Source organism: Lissotriton vulgaris, chromosome 1_1, assembly GCF_964263255.1.
Source record: "Lissotriton vulgaris chromosome 1_1, aLisVul1.2, whole genome shotgun sequence".
Lineage (NCBI taxonomy): Eukaryota > Metazoa > Chordata > Amphibia > Caudata > Salamandridae > Lissotriton > Lissotriton vulgaris.
This window is the reverse complement of record NC_141685.1, coordinates 2049074319-2049101113: the sequence shown is the minus strand read 5'-3', so window position 1 is coordinate 2049101113 and position 26795 is coordinate 2049074319. Positions and strand designations below refer to the sequence as shown.

General features: G+C 46.4%; 1 protein-coding gene across 3 annotated transcripts in view; it reads right to left on the bottom strand.

Annotated features, from left to right (window-relative positions):
• The window catches only part of GYS2 (glycogen synthase 2), a 610704-nt gene extending 585359 nt beyond the window's left edge, over nt 1-25345 (bottom strand). For 2 of the 3 annotated variants that reach the window (XM_086920470.1, XM_086920476.1), the window contains exon 1: nt 24932-25345. In XM_086920470.1, the coding sequence (XP_086776596.1) occupies nt 24932-25052 (121 nt within the window). In that variant the 5' untranslated portion in view covers nt 25053-25345. The remainder of the gene's footprint in view (nt 1-24931) is intronic. The other variant, XM_086920482.1, reaches the window with a different exon arrangement.
• Between the last annotated feature and the right edge of the window lie 1450 nt (nt 25346-26795).

Sequence of the window (26795 nt, the reverse complement as noted above, 5' to 3'; positions counted from 1 at the left end):
GGCCCACTGTGGCCCATGACAATTGAAACTTGTTAGACACACACTGTGCCTATTCTCAGTCAGAAAAGGAGAGTCTACCTGTATTGTTGGCCTGCGAACATTTTCATATGTTTCTATATAGAAAATGTTTCACTATCACTACAGACCACCAAGCACTGCTCACTATTTTTGGAAACCCTAAAGCCAAGATGCCCCCTCGCAATTGCAATTGAACACAAGCCGGGTAAAGATGAGAACCCTGCTGATTATTTTTCACAAGTACAGCTACATCGTCACAGTTTGACATTCAAAACGGCTGATGAGTACATTAACTTCTTTGTGAGGTCCAGCACACCAGCAGCCCTATCCATTGAACAGATTATTGCTGCTACTAATGCTGATAAGAAAACACTTATCCTCAAAGACATCATTTCAATCAATCATGGAAGAAGAGTGATCGGCCTTTTTCTTATTAAATTTAAAAAAAATTACTGAATAAATCGTCCATGACTAGGGAAGGTGTTGTATTGAGAGACTCAAGAATTGTCCTAAGATAGAAAGTCATTAAACTAGCCCATTAAGGACATTGTGGCATTGTAGCCACCAAATAAAACCTTAAGAGACCGAGTGTGGTTCCCAGACCTAGACTAGTGAGTTGAGAGGAAACTAAAAGAGTGCCATCTTTGCAACTGACTTTCCCTCAAAGTGAAGCAGCATCCATTGACAATGTCTGACCTTCTTGCACAGGCTTGGGAAAGAGTTGAAGTTCATTTCTTTGGGGCCTTAGGAAACTGACATCAGCTCATGGTTTTCATTGATGAATATTCATGCTTTACTTTAGTAGAGGAGTTCTCATCTACAACCATTGAGAGGCTAGATGACACCTTTGCAGCATGGGGTATCCCCGCCATTCCTAAATGACAATGGTCTGCTGCTCAGTAGCAAATAATTCAAGGAGTTTCTAGTCAAAATAAATGTCTAGCATCAAAAGAGGACACCTCTGTGGCCCCAAGCAATTGGTGTTGTTGAATGATTTATGAGTCCCCTCAAAAGGGTAATTCAACTAACATTGATTGAGGGGATTGAGTTAAACCAGGCCCTGTGTCAAGCCCTCTGTGCTTATTGTTCAACTCCTCACTCCACAACTGGTGAGAGTCGTGGCACCTTGCTATTTGTGAGAGCCATTGGAACCAAACTGCCACAGTGGGCAGTAGACAATCCTTGAATGCTGATAAGGTTCGTGTCACAGACACTTCTCGAAAAAGCAAAATGAAAACATATGCTGACCCGTGTTAATGAGCTCAGGAAACAGTATTCTATGAGGGTAACTGGTTCCTAGTCAAGCAGAAATAAAAGTGGAAAACAGATACTCTATTCGCTGTCAATCTTCTGAAGGTTATAACGTGCAAAGGACACATGGAAAGTCCATCCCACTGGACTCGTCACACTGAAGCACCTACCTTGAAATTCGTCATCTCCTAGAATTATGAATGAGGCAATCCCGCCTTATAGTCCAGAAAAAGCATCAGAACCTGTGCCATATGTGCACAGTTAGAATACATCTCAACCACCTCATACCACTTGATCTGGCCATCTAGTGTGAGTGGCTCTAGTGAAGAAATAACATGACTGTCTTTGATACTTTTTATTTAACAAAGGGGGAGATGTAGTATTGTGAGAATGTGCGCTAGGACCCTTGCAGTTCTGAGTAGACTCAGTAGAGGAATTACGTAACTTGCTGGGAGACGTTGAAATGGGATTTTGAAGGGTTATGACATAATCAGAGTGCAGGGTGTGATGGTATGTTGAAGAATAAAGATGTCTGTTACTGAGCACCATGTGTGTCGTATTCGTTTGTATGCTCCCGTGTTGGGGAGAATGCTACATTAACTAGCTCATCACATTTCCTGTTGCCCGAGCCCTGGTTTGGCTTTTTTGGCAGAGGTTAGTGGGAATGCAAGTCCCGGATTGTCAAGTGCCTAACCCAATTTGCAATTGAGAGACAATAAAAATGCTATCATTAACACAAACGTTACCAGTGCCGCTTGTTTTTAAAACATTTGCCAGTCCTGCACTTTTAAAAGCTAAAAAAGATTTTTTCGTCCTTGATGTGGTAATATTCATTCATTAGAGCCTGAGATTAGTGACATGTAATCTTGCCACGTACCACATTATATCTTCTGGGTACTACTACTGCAACACTCATTAATATGTACTGTTGGTGAATGTAAACATTGGGTTTTATTGGGTTTTCACATACAATAAAACCCAGAGTATAAGTATTTATAAAGATCAAAACCATGCAATGCATTTTTGTTTGTTATCCAGTTTTTACATCACAAAGAATATGCACTCTGCCTACTCAGCATAACAAGACTTCACCAAACTCACTTGTTCTAACTCTATTTTAACCAAAAAGAAGTTTGGGCATCAATTAGAATTTGTTGGAGATGGAACACAAATTTGCAGTGATCCATTCCCATCAAACGTGTGGTTCTCTATCCTCAATGAGATTGGGGGAGCTGCTGGGTTTCCAATGGTCGAGCATCCAATGGCTCCACTGTCAGAAATAGTGGTGGGGGAAACTATATCATGAAATGCAAAATAGGTGACAACTCGCTGTTTTTTTAATTCAAACATAGAGCGAAATCGCAAACCAGAGAATGGCCAGGATTTACAGTACAGGCAGTTCCTGTGGCTATCCTTAGCAGGACAATATCCTGGGAGAACCACATAAACTGTCCAAACCACCTATAAATCAGTCAATTCTCTTTCCTTGTGTAGTTCTCAATAGACCTCACTTTGACTGTGAGAACCACTCACACTAAAACAAAAACTGATCCATTGTGGTCCTTATGAACGTTCCACTAAAAGCAGAACTACGGGGCATATTATCAAGGACAGGAGATACATTATCGCCGCTTTTATCAGCAGGAAACTGCTGATAAAGCGGCGATAATGGCCTTGATAATATGCTCTATGAATTCCAATCGAAGCCCATGTTAGATGTGAACACATCTAACATGGGCTTCGATTGGAATTCATAGAGCATATTATCAAGGCCATTATCGCCGCTTTATCTGCAGTTTCCTGCCGATAAAAGCGGCGATAATGTATCTCCTGTCCTTGATAATATGCCCCAACTACATTTTGCTTGTATTTGCAAAAAATATGTGCGAATCCTTTGCCATTACACTCACGTCCACCCCATATTCAGGGCACTGTGTAAGGCAAATAAGCAATCAGGAGGCAAATTGACTGTGCACCATGGATCACTGCACAGTCTACCCTGAGAACCTCCCCCTTGTTTGTGAGGGAGGGGGAGGAGGGGGACAGAGGTCCAAGGGACACCGCAGGTGAAAGAGCCAGTCTGCCTTTCACTAATTTGGAAAAAACACATTAGCTGTAACAGGGTGCGTCTAGCGCACCCATTTAGACATTCACTGTAGAGCATACAGAGACAGTGCACACTATGTGTAATATGGCCTATGATGTCCTGTACTAGAAGATATCTTGCCTTAATATCATGTGCCAGTCAGATCAAAGACAGTCGACAAGCAGGCTAGGCCATGAAGAAAGACAGATCAGAGAGTGAATGGCTGAGGTTGTGATGACAAGGCTGTATCTCAAGGCTCCAAATGGAAAACCAATAAGATTCCTTATGAAGGAGGTGAACTTTTTTATATTTATTTGGATTGGATTGGAATTTATGCAGCTAACTCGCCGGCCGAGCGCTACTGAGAAAGCCAGAAGCCCCTTCACATGAGGGTAAACGGTTCAGAGAGGGCTCACCGTTTTGAGGAGGTAACATCCTCAGCTCAAGCATTGGAGCATTGCTCGAGCTGCCCACGAGCTGTGGAACCAAATTATGTTAGTGAGTAATTCCCAACTGTGCCCATGTGCCATGAGTGATCCCAGTGTACAAAGCGTCACTATAGCGCAACCTCGCAAGGCGCAAGCATGACCCCGTGACATCATCGCGTCATTTGAATTAGGGCTTTTTTTATTGAGGAACTTTAAAACACTTTTGGAACCAAGAAGACTGCCAAGAAGAAGAGCTGGAGAAGCTGCGAGGAGACACTACCACTTTGCTGAGTGCTTTAATGTGTTGGCCTGCAGTGGATGCTTCTTCTGTCTTGGGCAGTGAAAGGATTGAAATGAACTTTCTGCAACTTCTTTATTGAGTATCTCCAAGGGCCTGAAATAGAGCTTGCCTCCTGTTCTGAGGTCTCAGGGACTGCAAAGACTTCCCCAACCTCTGGGTACCGCTTCTGGGACTGCTGTTTCAGCTGCCACGGGGAAGGGAAACGCAACTGACACTGTCACCGACTTTGTCACTGGCTCAGTGTTCTGACGGCACCACAGACAGCACCGTCCATATCTCACACCGCAACCCTGGTCTCACCAACGACCATCACCAACGCCGCAGCCACTGAGCAGCTGCTTGCGCCGTGACCTGTGGGCACCGCACCGGCTCCCTTCACTTCACCATCCTGGACGCACCCATGATCGCATCATGGCTGGGGGCACCGCTCGTAAGTTTCACAATGCTCGACTATGCCAACATGCTGTACGTAGGAATTCCTGCATGTCACCTCCACCGACTTCAGCTAGTGCAGAATCAAGCCGCCCACCTGATTTTCCGCCAGCCCAAACATCAGCACGTCACTCCCCTCCTCAGTAGTCTGCATTGGCTCCCTGTTTCCAAACGCTGCACGTTTAAACTGCCATGTTCAACCTTCAAGGCCCTTTCGGATGCAGCCCCCGCGTTCATCTCCTCGGCCTTGTCCCGTCACATCCCTTCTAGAGCTCTTCGCTCAGCATCACTTAATCTCCTCGAGGTCCCCAAATTCAAAAGAAAAAAGCACAGTGGCCTGAGCTTTTCTGTACAGGCCCCCTCCACCTGGAACTCCCTGCCACCGTCACTCCGTCTCTGCCCAAAGTACGACTGTTTCCGCAGACTTTTAAAAACCCTGCTCTTTCAATCCGCATATGACTAACCCTCTCACTCTGGATCACGTTACCTGTCAATGAGCGCCAAGAAACCGATGGTGATAGTGCGCGTTACAAATAATTTTAACGTAACGTAACGTTAACGTAACGTAATGCACCGCCTCGTCCCACACAGCCAATTGGGTCGACCAATGTCAGCTCCCACAACCCGGCTCTGTTGCTGGGCTGCAACCTGCCAGCACTGCATCGAGCACAGTCTCACCCTGCACTGTAAGCCTTGGTCTCACAGATGTTGTCTGGATGATCATCACCGAGCTGCTGCCTGCACCGCATCAAGAGCACACCGCACACCGCACCCTGCACCACTTCCATTTTGCAATGCAACCCGATGGTTGCCACGACTGGCTCACACCAATGTGTCTGCCGCAACGAAAAAGGTACTGTTACCGAGTCTGTTCACGCTTTTGCTGGCCCTTACCGACACAGTGGGCTGGAACTGCTCGACTCTGTTGTTTTCAGCATCGCGGTAGCCCCGGACGGAGCTACAGACTTATACGAACTTTGTTTTTCAAGTTTTCTTACAAAGTATACCTTTTAAGTACTGTATTGTGGATTTTTATCGTTTTGGTCTTGTTTTAAGTTTATAAAATATTGGATATTTTTCTAAACTGGTGTGGTGTCCTTTTGTAGTGCTTTCACTGTGTTACTGTTGGTTATGTGCAAATGCTTCACACACTGGATCTAGGATATGTCTGACTGCTCATGCCAAGCTACCAAGGGGGTATCAGGGGTTATTTTAGGAGTGTAACTCCCTTACCCTGACTAGGAAGAAGGGTTCCAACTTGAACAGAGGTGCAAGCCCTTGCCAGCTAGAGACCCCCATTTCAAACAGATGCAATTGCTATTGTGGAGGGGGTTAAAAATCCAAACTATTTGATAAAAATATGACTTATTTGAAGTGTGGCCTTAAGGAGCATTATGCTGGAGTCTGTAGGTTCACAACAAGAGTGTGTGCAGTATAGAATCTGAACAGGGTGGCAGATGGACTGCGGATGAGGGTTTTGAGTGTGAAAGATAAGGCAAGTGAAGTGGGCGCTGGTGTGGTAATTACACCTCAGTGTGAAATTGATATTGGTGGCAAAACTTTTGTCGTATTGGCAGACTCCGGTTCACCATTTACCATGATTGGAGACAGGGTGTGGGATGACGTTTCCTGATGAGAAGTTGTTTCCCCTAGACATTAGCACTGTCAGTCATGGTAGATCACAAATTGAAGTATTGGGGTACATGTTGAAAACATGTTAGTTCAAAGGCAGAGAGGCCAATGGGAAGAAATATGTGACCAAAAGGGGAGACAACTTGTTAGCCTGGAGACACCAAAGGGATATGGGAATTATTTTGAATTCGATTTCCTGGGAAAGTGACACACGTTTTAAAAGAGGTGAGTGTGTCACAGGCTGAGAAGAAATTGTAGAATGGCCTAGCTCCAGCCCAAATCAAAATGGCCCCTGTGTGCATGTGCATACGTTTGTGTAGGCCGGCAGCTCAGGAAAAGGTCAGGCACTCGGTGATGGCCGCTGACAGCAGCTCACGGAAAGAGCTCGCCGAAGGTGACAACATGCGGCGAGCACTGCAATGTGCTCCCTCAATGCGCTCCCGCTGCATAGTCGAAAATAGGATCTCACCTTGAAGGTTCACATCCTGACTGAAACTGGACGATGGCAAGACCAGCTCTGGCTGCCGAGGACATAGAAAACGAGACTTGTTTGAAGGCCACTGCACTCACCCCTGAAGGCGGGCTCCAGGAGCTTCACGTCACTGCGGGGGTCGGGGGGTCAGGCAGCTCGTCGCCAATGAAAAGATCAAGCTTTGGAGATAAGGAGCAAGTTTCTGTAGTGTGCCCCAAAGAACAACAAGAAGACAGTAGTGTGACTACTTTTACTTTATTTCCCCGGAGCGCCGAGAACCACGTCTGCTAGCTAAGCGGTCGGCGCCAATACACAAGATGGCCGCCTTCCGCTTCCTGTCTCAGCCCTTCCGTTTCCGGGTGACTGAACACTAGACTGTCACCACATATTTTTCCCCCCTTATGCAATAACTGTTTTTATCTTGGTTCCTGTTCTATTACTTGCGGTTCATATCAAAGTCCTTGAACTTCTCTGGTATCCTTACTACTCTTCCTGCTCTCGTCTTCATCACTCCGTCTCCTCCTTCACTTTCCTGCTCCGACGTGCCACTCCGTGTTCCTGTTCCGTCTGGGTTACTTCCCGCCATGTCCCTTTCCGTACCTTTCTTGCACCAACCCCTCGCACTTCCTGATCCTCTGATTCCGCGGTCCCTTTCAACACTCCTCTCGTCCACTTGATGCATACCTTCATCTACTTTCTCTATGCTCTTTTCACTACCTGCTTCTTCTCCATTGTCCACATACTCTGCTCCTTTCTCTGTCTCTTCTCCCCACTTCAAAATGTTGCTGCATTTTGCCATTCTGTCCTGCGACCACACTTTTCCGTCGCTAAGCAAGGCCGACCTGGCGTAAGGCTCTAGTACTTGTAGGGGAGGTGAGAACTTGCTCTCCCCTTTCCTTTTTAGGATCGCCATCTTTACCCTTACCCAGTCGCCTTTCTCCAGTGACACTCCTTGTACATTGTGTCTCTTATTGAAGTGTTCAGTATACGCCTCCTGCGCCTTCTCCAGGTTCCTCCTGACTACCGCAGGCGACCATTTACTTTGCACCACCATTTTCCTCCACACCGTATTATCCTTGGTAAATGCATCTCTCCCTCTCAGTACCTTGAAAGGGCTATATCCCGTGCAGCCCGGAGTGATTCGGTAGGCCCATAACATCTTAGGTAACTCCTTCTCCCAGTCCAGTCCATCATTTATGGCTGCTTGAATGGTGCCCATAATCACCCGATTGAAGCGTTCCACCTGTCCATTGCCGGCTGGATGATATATGGGGGTATGTCTGACCTCTATTCCATACCTAGATATAAAGGCCTCCCACTTTGCCGGCGTGAACTGCGGTCCATTGTCACACGTAATGATTTTTGGAATTCCTTCCCTAACAAATATGGTTCGCAGGAAGTTCACCACCGCGTCGGTATCTACAGTCTCCTTCACTTCCACCTCAGGCCATTTGGAATACTTGTCGATCAATACAAGGGCATACTTTTGTATTCCTTCCTTGTTGAGAATGGGTCCCATTATGTCGACTGACACCATTTCCCACGGTCCATCAGGCACTGGGAACCTTCCCAAAGGCGGTCTCAGCATACTCTGGGATTTGTCCGCCTTGGCGCACGATTCACATTGCCTCACATATCGTTCTATCTGGGCGTCGATGGCTGGCCACCAGTACGCTTGTCTAGCCAAAGCCTTGGTCTTGGTGATACCCTGATGTCCTTCGTGTAACAGAACCATCAAGTGATCTATTATGCCTTGGGGGGGAATCACTTTGTCACCTCTTAAGAGAAATAGTGGATTTTCTCCTAGTGACAATTCGTCTCTCCCCTCCCAGTACCTTCTCGATGCTTCCTTGAGGTGTCTCCTTTCTGGCCACCCATGGACTACATATCCTTTAATTGCTTCTATTTCTTCATCAGCATTGTAAGCCTCTTCCCACTCTTGTGCACTGATCACCTTCTCCATGTCCTGCATGGTTGCCACTACCTATCCGTCCCATTTCGGGGTCTCTTGCTTGTTCGCCTCCTCCATGGCCGCCGCTCGACTCAGGAAGTCAGCCACTTTGTTCTGCGGCCCTGGTATGTGCTCTACTTCATACACAAAGTCCAATAAGCGCAATGTCATTTTTGCAATCCTTGGAGTAGCATGAGCATGGCCACAGGAAGTTAGCACCTTGACCAGGGGTTTATTGTCTGTTCTCACCAAGAACTTGACACCCCATAGGTACTGCCTGAACTGCTCCATCGCCCACACCACCGCTAGCATCTCCTTTTCTATGACGCTGAATTTTTTCCTCATTGGGCGCTAGGGACCTTGAAGCAAAGCTGACCGTCGATGTCTCTCCCTTTTCTGACCTCTGCATTAACACTGCTCCCAGGCCATAGTCACTAGCATCTGTCGTTAGAATGGATTCTGCGCCCGGGTCAAACCCCTTCAGAGGTATGGTCTCACTCATCTCTCGTTTCAAAGCATCGAATTCCTCCTGCTCTTCTTGGGTCCACTGGAAACCATTTTTTTCCTACAGTAGCTGGCGTAAACAGTGCGTCTTGGTGGCGAAGTGGGGAATGAATTTGCTATAATATTCAGCCATCCCCAGGAATGATCTTATGCCCTCTTTCTTTACCGGGGTAGGCGCATCCAGAATAGCTTTCATGTTTGCTCTCTTTGGCTCGATGCCCTTCTCACTCACCTCATGGCCAAGGTACGTGACTGACTGTACACCAAATCTGCATTTAGACCACTCTGCCGTCAACCCGTTATCCTGCAACGTGCGTAGTACTGTGTGCGGCTTCTCATTGTGCTCTTGTTTGGACTCTCCCATGACCATGATGTTGTCCTGGAAGAACTGAACACCTTCCACCTTCCGAAAGAGTCTGTGCATGAGCTTTTGAAATACTGCGGCGGCTGAGGCCAGGCCAAATGGCATCCTGACAAACTCGTAGCAGCCGAAAGGTGTGATAAATGACGTGAGGTGACTGCACGATGGATGTAGTTTCACCTGGTGGTAGGCTGACGACAAGTCCAGGGTGGAGAACCATTTGATGCTTTTGGTTTTTGCCAGCATCTCATTGATGCGGGGTAGGGGAAACTTGTCGACCAGGATATTTTTGTTGAGTTCTCTGAGGTCGACACACAGCCTCACCTTTCCATTTGGCTTCTGCGCTACCACTAAGGGCGAAAGCCACTCCGCGCTCTCGATGGCCCTTATCACGCCCCCTCTTTCCAGTCTGTCAAGTTCCGCTTGCACCGCTTCCCTACACCGGAAGGGGATGTTCCTTACTTTGTGGACGACTGGTTTTGTTCCCTCCTTCAATTTAATGAGGCGCTTTCACTTGGTCAGTTCACCTATTTGTCCACTAAATACCATGGGATACGCCCTGTGCCAGGCTTTCTCGTTATTCTTCTCCTCCATGTCCATAAGCATGATTTTCTCTATGCCACCCGGGTTCAGCTGTATTCCTAACGTCCCTTGGTCCTTCCAGCTGAGTACCGACGGGCCCTTTTCGGCAATGTACAAGTTGCAGTTTGCTTGACGGCCTCTGAACTCAAATAACAGGGGACAGTACCCTAGCATGGGAATCCTTTGCCCTGTGTATGTGACCGGTCGTAGATCCATCGGATGCAACTCCTCCTTCACATTTGATAAGAATTTCTCCTCCTACACTTGTCTCTGTATTATGGTGATGGGCGCTACGCTGTCCGCAATGATCTCAATGGGCTCTCCTCCTATGTGCATATTTAACTTGGGCTTGTCTGACTCGGCACCCTCCATTTCCAATACCTGGATGTCAATGTAGAGGACTTCCTCCAGGTCCTCGTCCTCCACTTGGCTCCCTTCTTCTTCTTGGTGTTCCTGGTCTATGTATCTGACCATGGCCCTCATGGTTTTTCGGCGGCATACCTTTTCATAGTGTCCGAATACGCTGCAGTAGGAGCATTTTGCCCTGAAGGCCAGGCATGCTTTGTCGTTTCCTAAATGCGACATGCTTCCACACCTGTAACAGCTCAGGCGTCCACCTCTTCCTGTTCTTTGGTCTGGGTGGCTGGTTTGGGAGGTTCTTTTGTTATCTTGGCTCCTTTGTGGTTCTCTCTGTTTCGCTCTTTTGCCTTTGACCGGCGTCGAAATCCTGCAGACCGTAGGTGTCCCTCCTGCTTCCTTCCGGGCAGCTTGCGCGCATCGCTTAGACATTTCCGCCTTCTTCACCAAGGCCCAGACTTCCTTTAGGGGGGCATCCCCATTGACCTACAGTTTCTCCTGGACGTGGGTGATGGATGTGTGCATAATGATCTGGTCTCTTATTAGCTCATCATGCAGCGTGCCGAATTTACATGTCAGGGCTAATTTCTGTAGTGCCACCACGTACTCATCAACCGACTCTCCACTCTTTTGCTTCCTCTGGAAGAAGTTGTGTCTGTCGATATCTACGCACACTACTGGCCTGTAGTGCGCATCGAGGTCTGCGATGGCATGGCTGAACACATCTGTGTCCGCTGCGTCTCTTGCACCCTTGACGATGGTGTCATACACTCTAATTGTGCAGTAGTATTTTCTTTCTCCTCGGACTCGAGAACGCTACTTCACCTTCTTCCTCTAGGGCTTCCAAGTAGTTGAGGAAATACCATTTCCAGTCTTCCCATTGCATCTTTGGCTCTCCACTGTTCGAGAGGAATGGCACCATTTGGGTGAGGGAGGTGGACTGTGTAGCCATCTTGTTGTTTCCTCTGGGACCTGCTTGATTTGGGATGGCCCGGCCAGGTGGGCTCCCAGGCGACTGTCAGTCGTCCGTTTCTTCTTCACTGTGCTCACTGCCTGTCGCACCACCCTTCGCCGCACCCTCTGTGATTGGTTGTGCCATGTTCACCGTGTTCGACCCTTTCCCACGTCTGTGCCTGGGGCGCACTCGTGCCTTCGACCTGGACTTGCCCTTTTTGTCCTCTGCCACGCTCCGGGGTCGCCGTTTCTCTGTCTCCGTTCTCCTCGTTTTTTTTTTTCTTAGCTGTTAGGCTGGGGGGGGCGGGGTTTAGATCCCTTGCCTCGTCGCCATTGTAGTGTGCCCCAAAGAACAACAAGAAGACAGCAGTGTGGCTACTTTTACTTTATTTCCCCGGAGCGCCGGGAACCACGTCTGCTAGCTAAGCGGTCGGTGCCAATACACAAGATGGCCGCCTTCGGCATCCTGTCTCAGCCCTTCCGTTTCCAGGTGACTGAACACTAGACTGTCACCACAGTTTCTTTATTCAAGCCAGCAGGAACATCATGGCCATCTCACAACAACAAACCGTCACCTCCCAACTCCCACATTCTAGAATCCCATACACCACATTCTACCGAAGCCCCAGCACGCGACCACAGGAGGAAAAAGTGATAGATGATGTAATGTCACCTGACCTAACACAAGTTAACTCCCAGCCCAGAAGCAAAAAAAAGCCAGGTGGCAAGAGTATTACAAATTACAAGCCTCCCCCCTGATGTAACTTGCGAGCTTTGAAATAACAAGCAGGAGAAAGCAGTAAATTCAGCGTACGCAGGGATTAATGTAGGAGACAATTCGAGCATGACCATGGTCGTTGCCTCTCATTTCCATATTTGTCTCTTTCATTCCCTCCTTCATACCATCTGTCTTTTGTTTCTTTCTTACTTTTTCATTAACCTCTTCTATCCTATGTTCATTCTTTACTTTCTTTCTCGTGTTCTCCACACGCCAATCATTGTTTCCATCTCAAATTCTTTCCCTCGTTTTTCAGTGATTCTTTCCTTTTCTTTTTCTCAGCTTCATTCCTCCTTTCCTTTCCATCTCTTTCCCTTGGTTTGTCCTTAATTCCTTTCTTCTTCTATTTAGTCCTTCTTCCCTTCCTTTGCCACTTTTTCCTTGTATCTTTGCTTCTTGTCTTTCTCTCTCTTCTTCCTTCCTATGCATATTTTCTTTATTTTCATTTTTCAAGTGAAGCCAGAAGCCAAGCAGCCTCACGAGCCCCTGGAAAATAGGCCAAGGCTTCCTTCGGCCGGCATGGGTTCAAGCCCATGACTGGGAGGAGGACCCCTTCCGCGGGGCCAGGTAGTTTCTGCATTATTATCAGCTCAGGTGATCACATTAGGAGATGAGACAATAATTAGAAAATGTGGCTCTATCAATATTATGTTTGAATCTTACAAGCCTTTCTGCTGTGAACATCGCTAATCGTGCTGGCCAACTCGCCTGACGAGGAGCTTCATAATCTGGCTCCCAGCCCTCCCGCCTCCCGCCGCCCGACCCCCTTCCTACCTGGGGGTTGGCCGCAGAGCGGAGCGCGGTTGAAGGGCCAAGGAAACTACAAGACCCAGCACCCCTAGCGGCACACGCCGCGTCATTTGCGCGCCAGGAGGCGCTCAAATACAGCGTCACCTCCATCTCGCGGGACGCGAGCGGGACGCCGGGCGAAGCCCGAGCCAAGGGCGGGCCCGTTGTTGCCCGTTAGTGCCCGGTAGAGACCGGACCGGGCCACCCCCCTTGGCTCTTGCTATCAGTTCTGTCACCACTCAGGACCTTTTATATGTCCACCATGCCTGGTAGAACCAGAAGCAAAACCAAAACCAAAACCAAAACCAAAACAGCATTGGCTGTAGCCCAAATCACCGGCCCTATAGATCAATTCATTTCTCGGGCTAACGAGGCAATTGACCACAGTATCTCTCTTTTGGAACGTAGAGTATCTCTGGACCTTATGAACGCAAAACGTTCGTCCTTGGGACTTCTAGCAACTGCAGCCTCTCCCGCCCAGCAAACCCTAACTAATTCCTCCCTTCCCTTACCTCTGACTGCTGCTGATATACATACAGTACCATGTTCAGTTGACCTATCAGTAACTCAATCAGAGTCTGATTCACTATTATCAGACGATCTAGAGGCCACTCCAGATCTAGAAGCCTGTCAAACACTTGAAAGATTAGAGTCAACTATAGATAAACGCCTTCGAGGAGTAAGGGAAGGAGCCATTTCCAAACAAGGCACCACTAATCCACCTGATAACGTACTAACTTCTGTCACTCCTTTGGGACTTGGGAGGGAATCTGGGAGGGATCGATCCAAACACCCAACACAACCCACACAACCAACAATAATTTCCTCAACAGAAAGCAATTTCTTATTACCTCCCACTCTTATTGAGGACACGGACACCCCTGTAAAGCATGTAAAACTACAACGCAAATACTAACCTCAATTAAAGATCTTTTTTCTCAGCAGTTAAAACCTATACAAATTAGTATAAGGAACTTGGAAGCTCAACTAGCAATCCTAACGCGAACTTACCCTACCACAAAAAACTCACACCTAGCCAAGCAAGGGACAGGAAACATTATTCACCCCCCAAAAGTATCCCATCATCCACAACCAGCAGCAGTTACCAAACAACTTGTCCCGATTATCATCCCCTCTCAAAAACCAAATCATAATGTCCCAGTACAAAAACAGCATGAAACTACCTCTAGTGTACAAAAGGCTAAAACTACTACGGAATTGGCCCAACACACGCCCAGTATAGGCCCAGCAAAAACAGGAAAAACTGGGCAAACAGCAGTTAACGCAACCACAAATCATACTACAAATAAATTGGCACCTACACCTTCTAAACCAACTGGTACACAACCCCAGATGGTATCTAAAAAGACACCAAGACTTAGGCGCCCAGTGCACCTCCCACCAGAAGCAACTCCGTATACAATCATTCTTACAGGCGTACCTGAACTAACTGAAGGTATGACTGAAACCGCTTGGTCACTTAAGAACAAAGTCATGCAATGGCTAAGTATAAATAGACCACTAGAACCATACCACTCTGGAGGGATCTCCACAGTTCGTAGAGTAACATGGATAGGTGAAGAACCCAAGTCGATCCGCGGAGATTGCATTATAGTAACTTGCAGGGATCCATCTACCGTGGACCATATTTGTACATGGTCCTCACTGGAGAAAAAAGGTGGAATAGACGCCCAACATCTTTCTTTCTTCTATCCCCCTTTGAATTCACATCAATATATTTCCATCCCGAACTGGCAGCACCCACAAGAAGACCATTGGAACCAGGTAGGATACAGCTATGGGCGTGGAAATAGAAATAGAAACAGAATCACAGAATGGCACAAACAGCCCTGGCAAGGTAGACCATATCATCCACTGGAGGGCTGGCAAGGCCTTCCAACAAGAAACCGCTATGACTGTCTAGAGATGGTGGATTGACCGTCAAGTCATCTAAAAGTTAAGAGTAAGAACATTTATACCACGACTTCTCCACCTAACCCTAGATCCCAGTCATCTTCATGCCCGTTTAAACCAAGAAGTCAATTAAAGCAAACTTTGCTTACCACCATAAATGCTGTAGATGCCAACAACGTCATTCCTAACGAAGCGGTGACCATAGTTCCGGTTACCTCTATGGATAGTATAGACCGAAACCTGAATCAATTAAACGATTCGAGACATACTACTATCCCTCCCTTGATCCCTGTAGAGAATTTCCCATCCGAACCCCCTGCCCTACACCCATGCATTGAATCCAACAAACTAAACCTCTCCATAATGTATTGGAATGTCGCAGGCCTACTCTCCAAATTATCACTTGAATCATGGTCTGAAACAGTAAGGGTTCACCAGGTACTTTGTCCAGGAAACATGGTCTATTACAGCAAATCATCTAGCGGGATACAAAACCTTTTTTACCTTAGCAGTGCAGGGAGCTTTGGGTAGGCCTAAGGGGGGTCTCGTGATCTATGTTGCTAATACTCTCCCCTCTCTATCCATCAAAATGTTAAAAGAATCCTTGACATACCAAATCATGCAAATACATTTTACAAATGATTGCACTTATATCTTTATTAAATATTATAATAATTCAACTACATTGGACTGCTTGACAATCTTAGTAGAAATTGCCACTTTCTTAATATCTTTTCAAAGCGATCTTAGCCAAACCACAACACACTTAATATGGGGTGGCGATTTTAATCTCCCACTATGCTCCAACCACAAAAACGGAAACTGTGGACTACAAAATGAACATGACAGTCCTATGCCCCATTATGCCCACTCGGTCTGTGGAAATAAGTTAAACGAGATCCTATTTTCTTTAGATCTGGACTTTGCAAACGAATTAGTAGACCCTCAGAAGGATTTTTCTCCAACTTTTCATGGAAGAGGTTTCCTAACTACTATAGACTATATTCTGTCCTCCCAAACACTTAAGGGACAATTAACCAACTTTGCAACTGGGACAAATGCCATGAGTGGCCATTATCCAATCAGTGTAAGAATCACTCCAAAAGCGGCCAATGCACATCCCATGAAAATGAGTCTCCTATAGCAAAACTCATTAACCATGAACAGATTGAATGGATACACAGTCAAATGGGCCAAGATTGACCCGGTGGGAACAACAGAGAAGATTCTTGAAAAAACTAAGCCCTGGATACTTGAATGTCTATCATCTGAAACCACACCACGGTCAACTGTTAATAGCTTCCAGAACATCTTGAAAACAATTGGGAATGAACTCTTTGTAAAGTTAAAGAACACTAAGCCCTCTACCACAAGATGGTTCGACGTAGCTTGTCGGAAAGCCCTTTCAAGCTTAAAAGAAGCCCTACATAGACCCATAAGAAACCAATTGGAAATTTCCAACTCAAGAAAACTCTATAACCTGGCCAGACGAGATCGCAAAAAAGAAATCAAGAAAGATCTATGGGCACAACTCCACGACAGTTGCCAAAGAAAGGATAGCGCCCAATTCTGGCAAGTTATAAGATCCCCTTTTTTGGTTGATAATGCACAAGGTCAGCACTTAGACAGAGCAGTTACGGAGGATGACTGGGTTATGCATTTCTCTAAAATCGTTGGCCCATCCTCACAAAACGCTGCAGTTACAGGAATAGAACAAAGTGAGGTCCACGCTACAAAAAATTACATCTATCCAATAAATATCCATTTCCATCATAGTGAAGTCATTAAAGCAATCAAGGCATCGAAATCAGGCAAGGCTCCGGGCCCTGACGGAGTGCCAATGGACATTTTCCTCCACAACATAGAGTTATGGTCACCGATAATTACCCAGGTCCTTGCAGCAGTAACATCGGCTGGGCTTTTTCAATCATGGTCAACGTCAATCCTGCTTCCCATCTTTAAAAAAGGAGACCGTAATGACCCAGCCTGCTACAGGCCAATCTCCCTTCTGGACTCCATGGGTAAAATTGCAGGCCGAGTGCTCCTGGACCGTTTACAATCCTGGGCCCAGGAAAATAACATCATGACCGACCTGCAATACGGTTTCCAGAAGGGGCTTGGGACAGTGGAGCAGGCCCTGAACCTTGCCCTCTTGACTGGGAAATATGTTGGCGCCAAAGGGGGTAACATCTTCCTCGTCTATGTCGACCTCAGTGCAGCATTTGACTGCGTCCAGCATGAAAAACTCTGGAAAATACTCACCGACCTCGGAGTGGACCCTCCTTTATTAGTCTTCCTCCGTGAACTTTATTCCAATGCTTAAGGGCGAGTCAGATTCGGCACAAATGGTGAGCTGTCTCGCTCTTTCCCAATAACAAAAGGAGTAAGACAGGGCTGCGTACTGGCTCCCTTCCTGTTTAATCTTTACACCAACGGCCTAGAGCAGGCAATGCTGGAAGGGAGCCAGGATTTGCCCCAGATAAACCACCGCCCGATACCGACACTGCTTTACGCAGATGACTCAGTCATCCTGGCCCGCACACTAAACCAACTTCAAAAACAAATCAATAAATATAGCAACTTTATGGACTCACTTGGCCTGAAAATTAACATAAAAAAGACTTTTACCATGCATATCGGCCCCAGGGTCAAAAACCCTAAACCAATATTGGTGGATAGTATAAAGTTGGAAAAAACCTCCGTCTATCCATATCTGGGAATCCTTGTGGATGACGCACTGAACTGGCGTCAAGCCACGGCCACCAGAAACCTCCTCTTCCGACGTGCAACATCGGCCTTGACATCATTTTCGAGAAAATTGGGAAAACCAGCGGCACCCGAACTCCTGAAAATCTACTATGCTAAATGCCACAGTGTGGCAACCTATGGAGCAGGCGTCTGGGGGCACGGCCATATAGATCACCTCCAGGTAACAGAGAACAGCTTCATCAAATATGTGCTGGCCCTCCCACAGAGTGCTCCGATCTTCGCTTCCCACAGTGAGCTTGGCATGGAATATATCATAGACACCATTCGCTCACAACCAATCTTACTGTGGCAACGTATATGGTCCAAACGGGAGTGCCACTTAACACGATCTTTGATCACGGACTGTTTAACTTTAACTAATTGGCATAAGATCCCATGGTTGGTCTATGTACGGAACTTTTTTAATGACCTGGGATACAAGTCTTATTTTGACGACCCACCCAGTATTGAAGATATATCTAGAAAACAGCTAAAGATGATGTGCTTGGCTCACCTGAGAGAGCTGCGAAACCAGACAGAGATCACAAAACTTTCGAACAGCCAAATTTGTGCAATACAACCTGTCAAAGGTATCCAACCATACCTGTCCTACTTTCTATCGAACCAGGAGAAATACTTACTAACAAGATTTCGCTTTAATACCTTTTTTCGTTTAGTCTCATTTCCTGAAATCCACAATTGGTCCCGCATGCTCATGAACTGTCCGTGCGATGGAATATCTTCACAAACAACGATTCACATTATCTTTTTTTGCAAATACTACAAAACTTCACGTAAAACCTGGATTCTCCCACTACTTCGATCTAGTGGTCATAGACAGTGTTATTCTGCATTCTTCTTTCTGCAGTGTCTGGACTCGCCACATGTAGCAAAATCTATAGCGACTTTTCTAAAAGCCACCATCAAAATACACCAAAAATTACAAACTGAACAGAACCTTTTAAACCCATGAGTTTTCTCTAAGTCATGAGCTCTCCTATATATTTTTAACCTTTTTATTATGTTAATGGTGAATTGATTTTGTGTTGTTTTTTAAAACTATGTACTTTTTATGATTACACAAGTGGCAATCGAATAAAAGTTATTGAAACTGAAACAATATTATGTTATTTTGAGGAAAGGGATGACAATTGTCTGTTTCGAGAATGTGGTTAGGGCGGGTAATGATATTAGCGGCCAGCTCGATAATACTCATTGAGCAAATGTAAGTAGAGCCGGATCCTAATCATTTTTCAGTTTGAGGAGGCATCGGAAGGAATTCAAGTAGGATCCTCAGGAGAATACTCGGGTGATGGGAAGTGACCTCACTATCAATCTGAAGGGGAAATGCAAAAGAGGAGCGAAGCTTTTCAATAGTCAGAAAGAAGGAAGACAACTGCTCACACAACGAATCAGAAACAGAAAGACAGATTTGTGACTGGTGGGGCACACCCATCCTGAATAATAAATATTGTTTTGTTGTTGTTTAGCCGAGCAGTGGCATAGTGCACAACGGTGGGACCACAGGAAAATACTTTGAGTCTCCATAAGTATATCATGTCAGATAAATTAAGCTCATTTTATAGAGTTGGGGGTTCAGTCAACTTGGGCCCTCAAATGGCATGACTTCGAAGCATGCGGTCCTAGTTTCAATCATGGCAATGTTCTTAGTTGTTGCCAGTAGGTGTTTTGATTTGCTTTGCTCATAGTGACAGTCATGCTCCATTTTAGTGACTGAGGGGTTGTGGTGCTAGTCTGTTTCCCTCAGTGTTATTCAGGCTATGTCCTGTTCCCAATATTGGGGGGCCTTTCGGTTTATTAGAATCCAATCTTGGTTGTTCTCTGTCTTAATTACAGTTTGTTCTGGCCTCCTTTCAACCTCTGGAACACTCATTTGTAGAAACCATGAGGCTGCGGTCTGCTGCTTGTAGCTGTGTTCCTTGCTGCTTGTAACTGTGTTCCTTGCGGCTTGTAGCTGGGTTACTTGCTGCTTGTAGCTGGGTTCCTTGCTGCTTGTAGCTGGATTACTTGCTGTTGTAGCTGTGTTCCTTGCTGCGTGTGGCTGGGTTCCTTGCTGCTTGTAACTCGGTTCCTTGCTGCTTGTAGCTGGGTTACTTGCTGCTTGTAGCTGGGTTACTTGCTGCTTGTGGCTGGGTACCTTGCTGCTTGTGGATGGGTTCCTTGCTGCTTGTGGCTGGGTTCCTTGCTGCTTGTGGCTGAGTTCCTTGCTGCTTGTAACTGTGTTCCTTGCGGCTTGTAGCTGGGTTACTTGCTGCTTGTAGCTGGGTTCCTTGCTGCTTGTAGCTGGATTACTTGCTGTTGTAGCTGTGTTCCTTGCTGCGTGTGGCTGGGTTCCTTGCTGCTTGTAACTGGGTTCCTTGCTGCTTGTAGCTGGGTTACTTGCTGCTTGTAGCTGGGTTACTTGCTGCTTGTGGCTGGGTACCTTGCTGCTTGTGGATGGGTTCCTTGCTGCTTGTGGCTGGGTTCCTTGCTGCTTGTGGCTGAGTTCCTTGCTGCTTGTGGCTGGGTTCCTTGCTGCTTGTGGCTGGGTTCCTTGCTGCTTGTAACTGGGTTCCTTGTTGCTTGTAGCTGGGTTACTTGCTGCTTGTAGCTGGGTTCCTTGCTGCTTGTAGTTGGGTTCCTTGCTGCTTGTAGCTGGGTTCCTTGCTGCTTGTAGCTGGGTTACTTGCTGCTTGTAGCTGGGTTAATTGCTGCTTGTAGCTGGGTTCCTTGCTGCTTGTAGCTGGGTTCCTTGCTGCTTGTGCTTATATTCATTGCTGCTTGTAGCTGGATTTCTTGCTGCTTGTAGCTGGGTTACTTGCTGCTTGTAGTTGGGTTCCTTGCTGCTTGTAGCTGGGTTACTTGCTGCTTGTAGCTGAGTTCCTTTCTGCTTGTAGCTGGGTTAATTGCTGCTTGTAGCTAGGATACTTGTTGCTTGTAGCTGGGTTACTTGCTGCTTGTAGTTGGGTTCCTTGCTGCTTGTAGCTGGGTTACTTGCTGCTTGTAGCTGGGTTCCTTTCTGCTTGTCGCTGGGTTAATTGCTGCTTGTAGCTAGGATACTTGCTGCTTGTAGCTGGGTTACTTGCTGCTTGTAGCTGGGTTAATTGCTGCTTGTAGCTGGGTTCCTTGCTGCTTGTAGCTGGGTTCCTTGCTGCTTGTAGTTGGGTTCCTTGCTGTTTGTAGCTGGGTTACTTGCTGCTTGTAGCTGGGTTCCTTTCTGCTTGTAGCTGGGTTAATTGCTGCTTGTATCTGGCTTCCTCAGTTTAAAAAAGAGCAGAGTTCCCGTCTGGTTCCATTCCCTGGTGTTATTCATTCAAGTCACAGTGAGGCGATGGGATGTTGCCAGTTTGGGCCTTTCATTGCCAGGGGTGGGGGAGGGGTGAGGTTCTGGCCTGGATTTAGTGACAGTAGCCCCCTGCAGAGACTTCTGAGTCTGCGCCCTACGAGGAGTGGAGTGGAGAGCTTTGTATTCACCATTCTTCACCTGACATGAACAAGCAGGTGGCTAAAGAGGTATGAGTGGCCAAAAGATTACAATAGATTACATAGAACAACAAAAGTAGCAAATATATAAGAATATTCTAATTTTGCCAACAAAAATAACATATTTGGGAATAATGAAATAGATGCTTTCGAATAAGAGAGGGAATCCATAAAAGTTTGACAGTCCATCCCAGTTGATATATATTTATTCTAACAGTTTGCGTACTGGGGGAGAAGGCATTTGTAGATAGAACAGGAAGGCAGACAGAAGGGAGGAGCTTCAGAAGAAGGCTCTTGGAAAAAAGGGGGCACATCACATTTTTGTTTCATTCCCTAAAAAAACCTTAAACAGCCCTCCTCTTACCATTTTTATGTCTCGCTTAGTCAGCATTAGCTGTTGGCAACAGGCCCTCTGTATTAAATATAGATTTAAGACTGAGCTTTGGGTCGGACCCTGGCTAAAGAGTTGATGGATTTCTTGTCTATCACAGTTGCTCTGCTCAGATCCTAGGGATTTTGTTTCTGTTCTTGCATTTGCCTCGTCCGAGGAGCAGTTCAGTGTCACCGTGTTTGACTGCATTAGTTGCTTCTTTCCACCACCCCCTTTTGTACCGCTCTTTCCACTGTTGACATGAAGAACGTGCACAGAAACGAATGAGGAATATTTTCTGTCTCTCTCGCACTCCTTGTTTTGTCGTCTCACCCTCTTTTCGTGCCCCACCAGCTAGTTATTTTGCTATTAGTCCCCCCCCCCCCGACTAACTGCTTGCTTCTACTGCACTGTTTGATGTGCGCCAGTAATGCAGCACACGGCAGTCATTTCATGTTCTTTTACCATTGTAGGATGGCAACCCGTGCATGCACACACATGCACATCAGTGCAGGCCCGCTGCTATCTTTGGCTGCTTTTGATTAATCTTTATAACGAACTTTTCCAAAATGACTGCATGTGCATGCTCCCAAGAGACAACCATCAGTGAAAGGTTTTTGATAAAGCTTAAGAAAAAAACATTTTAAGATAAAGCATTTCAATATGTAATCTGTGCATGCAGACGTAGGGGCACGCAATCTGGCCACTTTAGAATACTTTTTCATAAACCTTCAGGAATAGCATTCCAAGATGACCACGGTGCATGAGCAGCCATGGCAGACATCTGGGGAAGAAAAGCATTGGAAAAGCTAACAGGTCACAACCACTGTCACAGGCAAGTCAAGCCCCAACTGGCTTTGCTGATGCTTGTTTTTCAGTTTGTTCCAATTTCCACATGCACAATCATAAAATGTACGTACAATATTTTACAACTGTATTTCTTCGGAATGTATCCTTACATGTCCCATGTTCGGCTAACACGGAGTGGGGATATTCTTTTAGGATTCAGCTTGTGGCATTTAAAATAATTCAATGTAACCTGTACGAATGGACGTGTCCAGAGGGATTGGCTTTGGCTGAATAATGGCTGGGAGTGCTGTGGTGGTGAATGGTGTTAAGTTACATTGAAAGTGGAGAGTGCAATGATCGAAAATTAAAGTAAACATTGTGGGTCACGGGCTGTATTCCCCTCTCTTAAAGAGGTGTCTTGCATGAAGAATCAACCACCCCTTTGCTGGCACTCTACAAATACGCACTAGTGCATCCAGTGCATTCAGGGCGGCCTTAGGCATGTGCAAGCTGTGCACCTGCCCAGGGCCACCAAACCCCAGGGCCAGCCACCCCAATATATATCATTGATATAACGATCCTCTGAGGATGGATACATTTTTGCGTGGCGGCCCCTGGCAGGGATTTAGCGGCCTCCGGCTCTTTTCCACTTCCAAACACCCTGATTCCCCCCTCTTCACTGGCCTCCGTGCCTGCATTCCTCCGGGGCCCCCTACCTAAGCTCCCTGCCCAGGGCCGCCATGAGCCTAGAGCCGCCCCATGCGATTTGTCACTTTGAGCTGGCACCAGGGTTCAATTCCCCGCCTCGGCGGGTCTTGGGCTCAAAATTTCACGGGCCTGATAAATTCTCGCCTCGGTGCTTATTCCAATCATGGAGTCCCACTCTGCAACTCTGGGCAATAGCTTGCTTAATCTCCACAACGGCCCCCACAACGCTAAGGATGCCTTGCCTCCACCTTGGGGGTGCCCAGGAGTGGACGCCTCACAGGGAAAGCCAGGATGGGTTCCACAGCGGTTTTCGTACAAGCGCCTTGAGACCCTTGCAGGTGAGTAGTGTGCTATACAAGTATCAATTTACAATTTACATTTTAGCCATGACGTGGGCAAGCATTGTGCATTTCCGGCGAAAGCCGGTCTCAGCTGCATATGGATCTTGGTGAGTGTACCGATTATTTGCTTTAAACATGTACAACGTGAAATACAGATATTGAAGTATATTGAACTAAATGGATGTTTGTTGCGATCCCATTATGTAACCCAGATGTCTCTTACTTGCAAAAGCCCAAATTCGTTTTTACACGTGATGGGATATTATATTGGTCAACACAGTGCAAAGTGCAGATGTAGCCCTGGGGCCGCCACAGTCAATGCCATGCAGCGTTCGCGCGTTATGCTCCTGTCCAAACAGAAGTGCACCTTTGCACTCACGATGGCTTCCAATGTAAACTCAGAGCGCTGGCGAAAGACTGCCTGTTATTTTCATAAATCTGCTTAGGAGACGAACTCATGTGGCCCTTTATCATCCAGTGTCAGATTTTAGATGTACGTCGGCTGAATGAATTCAAGCAATAGACAAGATCAGCATCAGCAAAGGGCTGGTTTACTTGGCAAAAGCAATTCTAGCTTTTTGTGACTATGGTTTTGACGAGTCCAGAGCGTCTTTTATAAACCTTACATCTTTGTGTTTTGTTGCATTATGCTGCCACCTGCTGGGCCTGCAGTTAAACTTTCAGGCGCACAGACCCACTCCAATGTTTGTACAACGATGAAACGTTCTAGTTATTGAGGCACGGTAGAAAAGGCAATTTCCAGCATGTTAACTTTTTACAGACTTCCAGTGGTTGCACGCGTGATCTTTATCAGCCGTTTACTTTGATCCTGTTTGATTTACTTTCAAGTCAGCAAACATGTTTTTCAGTTCTCAAGTTTGGTGGTGCAGGTGCATTTGCCACAGCACTAATGTTTACTAGTTTCCTGCTCTGATGAAAACCGGAGCTAACACTGTGACGATTCACATCTGCATTGATAAAGACTTACATTATTATGTGATTCTTTTTCTAATTAAACTTTTATTAAGTTTATATGGTATACATTTATACATGTTGAAAATGAAGTAAATAAAATGAGATACAATTATTAAAGACTTACCATTTAAAAATGCTGAGGTATGAGTATAGATTAGGGACTGTTGCGCATAGGGCAAGTTGGATGGGACACTTGATAGATACTCAGGATGGCACTAAATTGCGTCAGTGCGTTTCATTTTGATTCTCGAGTTTACACGGAGAGTTTTGTGAGTTGATGTAAATAAATACGCATGACTTGCTTATGAATTTAGCTGAATACATTGCTCATAGTCTTGAAAAAAGAGACTAGATACGGCTCGTTGTATGTGAAGGTGTCCTATATGGATGTCTAGACACTCTGGCATGGATCAGGACCTGCAATTGACACTCTTGGTCTAAGGGAGTTTAAAGGACTTCCATGTGCACCTTACAATTTAGCTCTCACGACACGTTCCAAATGCATGAGTATCTGATCTTGTCAACTTTTTGCCCTTAGTATTCTGGGTTTTGTAGTTATGTTGCTAACATTATAAAATCAGGACTACAATCACCAGAATGCAAAAAAAAACACAAAAAAACACCTGGGCTGTGTGAGTTACTTACCCATAGACTTGGGAACTAGAAGAGTTCTGGCATACCACAGTTAGTAAAAATGCTCCACAAACCTTTATTGGTAACCTCCCATGCAACTTCAAAGAGCAGCAACTCTTCCACGGGGAGGTCGTCTTCTTCCCATTGCGGAAGCCCGTTCAGGGAGGTCACGGAGAGCGAGCGCACGAGCGACATTTTGCTTCACTTCCTGTCTGTCACCTGTGGCGGAGGCCGGGCAATGCTCTGGTCAGCCAGCTCTGCCCTTGAGAAGAGTGCTCGCTCTTTCCCCCTCTCGCGCACACATTTGAAGAGCAGAGGGAGAAGAGAAACCTCTGTAGTAAAAAACAAAGCTAATTGGACTTAACCGTCTGACACCGAGCGCTAAAGTGGCTTAACGAAATCCGAAGGAGCATGCTAGGGTGAGAGAAATAGAGCAGATCAGTCTTTCTGCTGGCTTGGCAACCCGTTTGTGTGTCTTTGCCAGTTGTGTGTCGCTGTCACAGAGAGTTGGGTCTCCGCCCTCTGAGCTAACAGTCAGCAGACCTATGGGACCTTCAAACTTATCAGCCACAGTACAGAAGAAGGAAAAAAATAATGGCGGGGTTAAGTGAAAACATTAACCTGTCAATTCCCGCCCATTCATATCTAAAAAACGATATACAATTCAGGGTTTATTCTTCATACAAGCATTCAATGTACAATTCTCAGCCTAAACCTAATGTCGTCAAAGCTAATAGGTCTGGGGTTGGTTTTAGAAATGAAAGCGCTTCTTCGCTGATTGTTAACATTGTACGGAAAGGTGAACAGGTGAGTGTAAATAATAATAACATGTGAATGTGATACGCTATATCTGGGATGCGGTGGGGTGGGGGAGCGGTCCCCAGAGCCTAAGGGCTCTGATTTCTAACCCTCCGGTGAAAGAACTATGGGGCATATTTACAATTATTGGCGCATCCCTGCAAATTAGCAGGGATGCGCCAGTAATTTTGCGCCATGCCTCCGCCACCCATGATGCGCCGCATTTACAATGCGACGCACCATGGGGCAAAAATGGCACAGATGCGTCACGCATCTGGGCCGTAAAGGTGTCGCATTGCTGGAGTTGTGTCGCATGCGCGACGCAGCTCCAGCAATGCTCTGGGGGGCCCATTCTACTAATGCTGCGTCAAGCCTTACGCCTGCTTCAAGCAGGTGCAGGGTTTTGACGTAGCATTGGCCTAAAAGTGACTGAGTGAAATCTTGTAGATTTCACTCAGCCACTTTTAGGAGGCGTTCCTGCACCGGAATGCCCCCCCCCCCTCCTGCACCGGAACGCCTCCTTAAGGTGCAGGGCTTTACAACGTGACGCATCTCCCAGATGCGTCACATTGTAAATAGCCCGCACCATGGCACATCTTTTGCGCCGCCGCTGCGTCACAAAAGTGACGCAACGGCGGCGCAAAAGAGGCGCAAGGGGCTTGTAAATCTGCCCCTTAGGGTTACATTGAAAAGGAATTGGCACAGCAGAAAATTTAACAGCCCTGTGCTGCGTCATTTAAAAAGGTAGTTGAAGAGTAACATTTTGAAAACGCAAGGATGCTCTGTATTCACAAGAATACAGCAAACCCCTATGTTTTCCCTTGCGCTGGCACTAAAAATAGCTGCCTAGCGCCACGCAGACACCCCTGAGCCACGGTGCAAGGGTGTCTGTGTTGCAGGGAATGATTGTTTATCTGAAGGGAGGTACACCTTCCTGCACATCAACAATCTTTAAAGGCGATTTGCTCTTTCTCTAAGAGCAAAACCGAGGAGAAATAAAAGTATTTCTTCTCGATGTGCCAATGTAATGCCTGCTTTTGCATGGCTCTAGTTTTTGGCGCAGACTCAGATTTACACATCCTTGTAAATCTGGGGCTGTGTAAAAAAGCAATGGGTGTTGCAGTGAAACACCCACAGTGA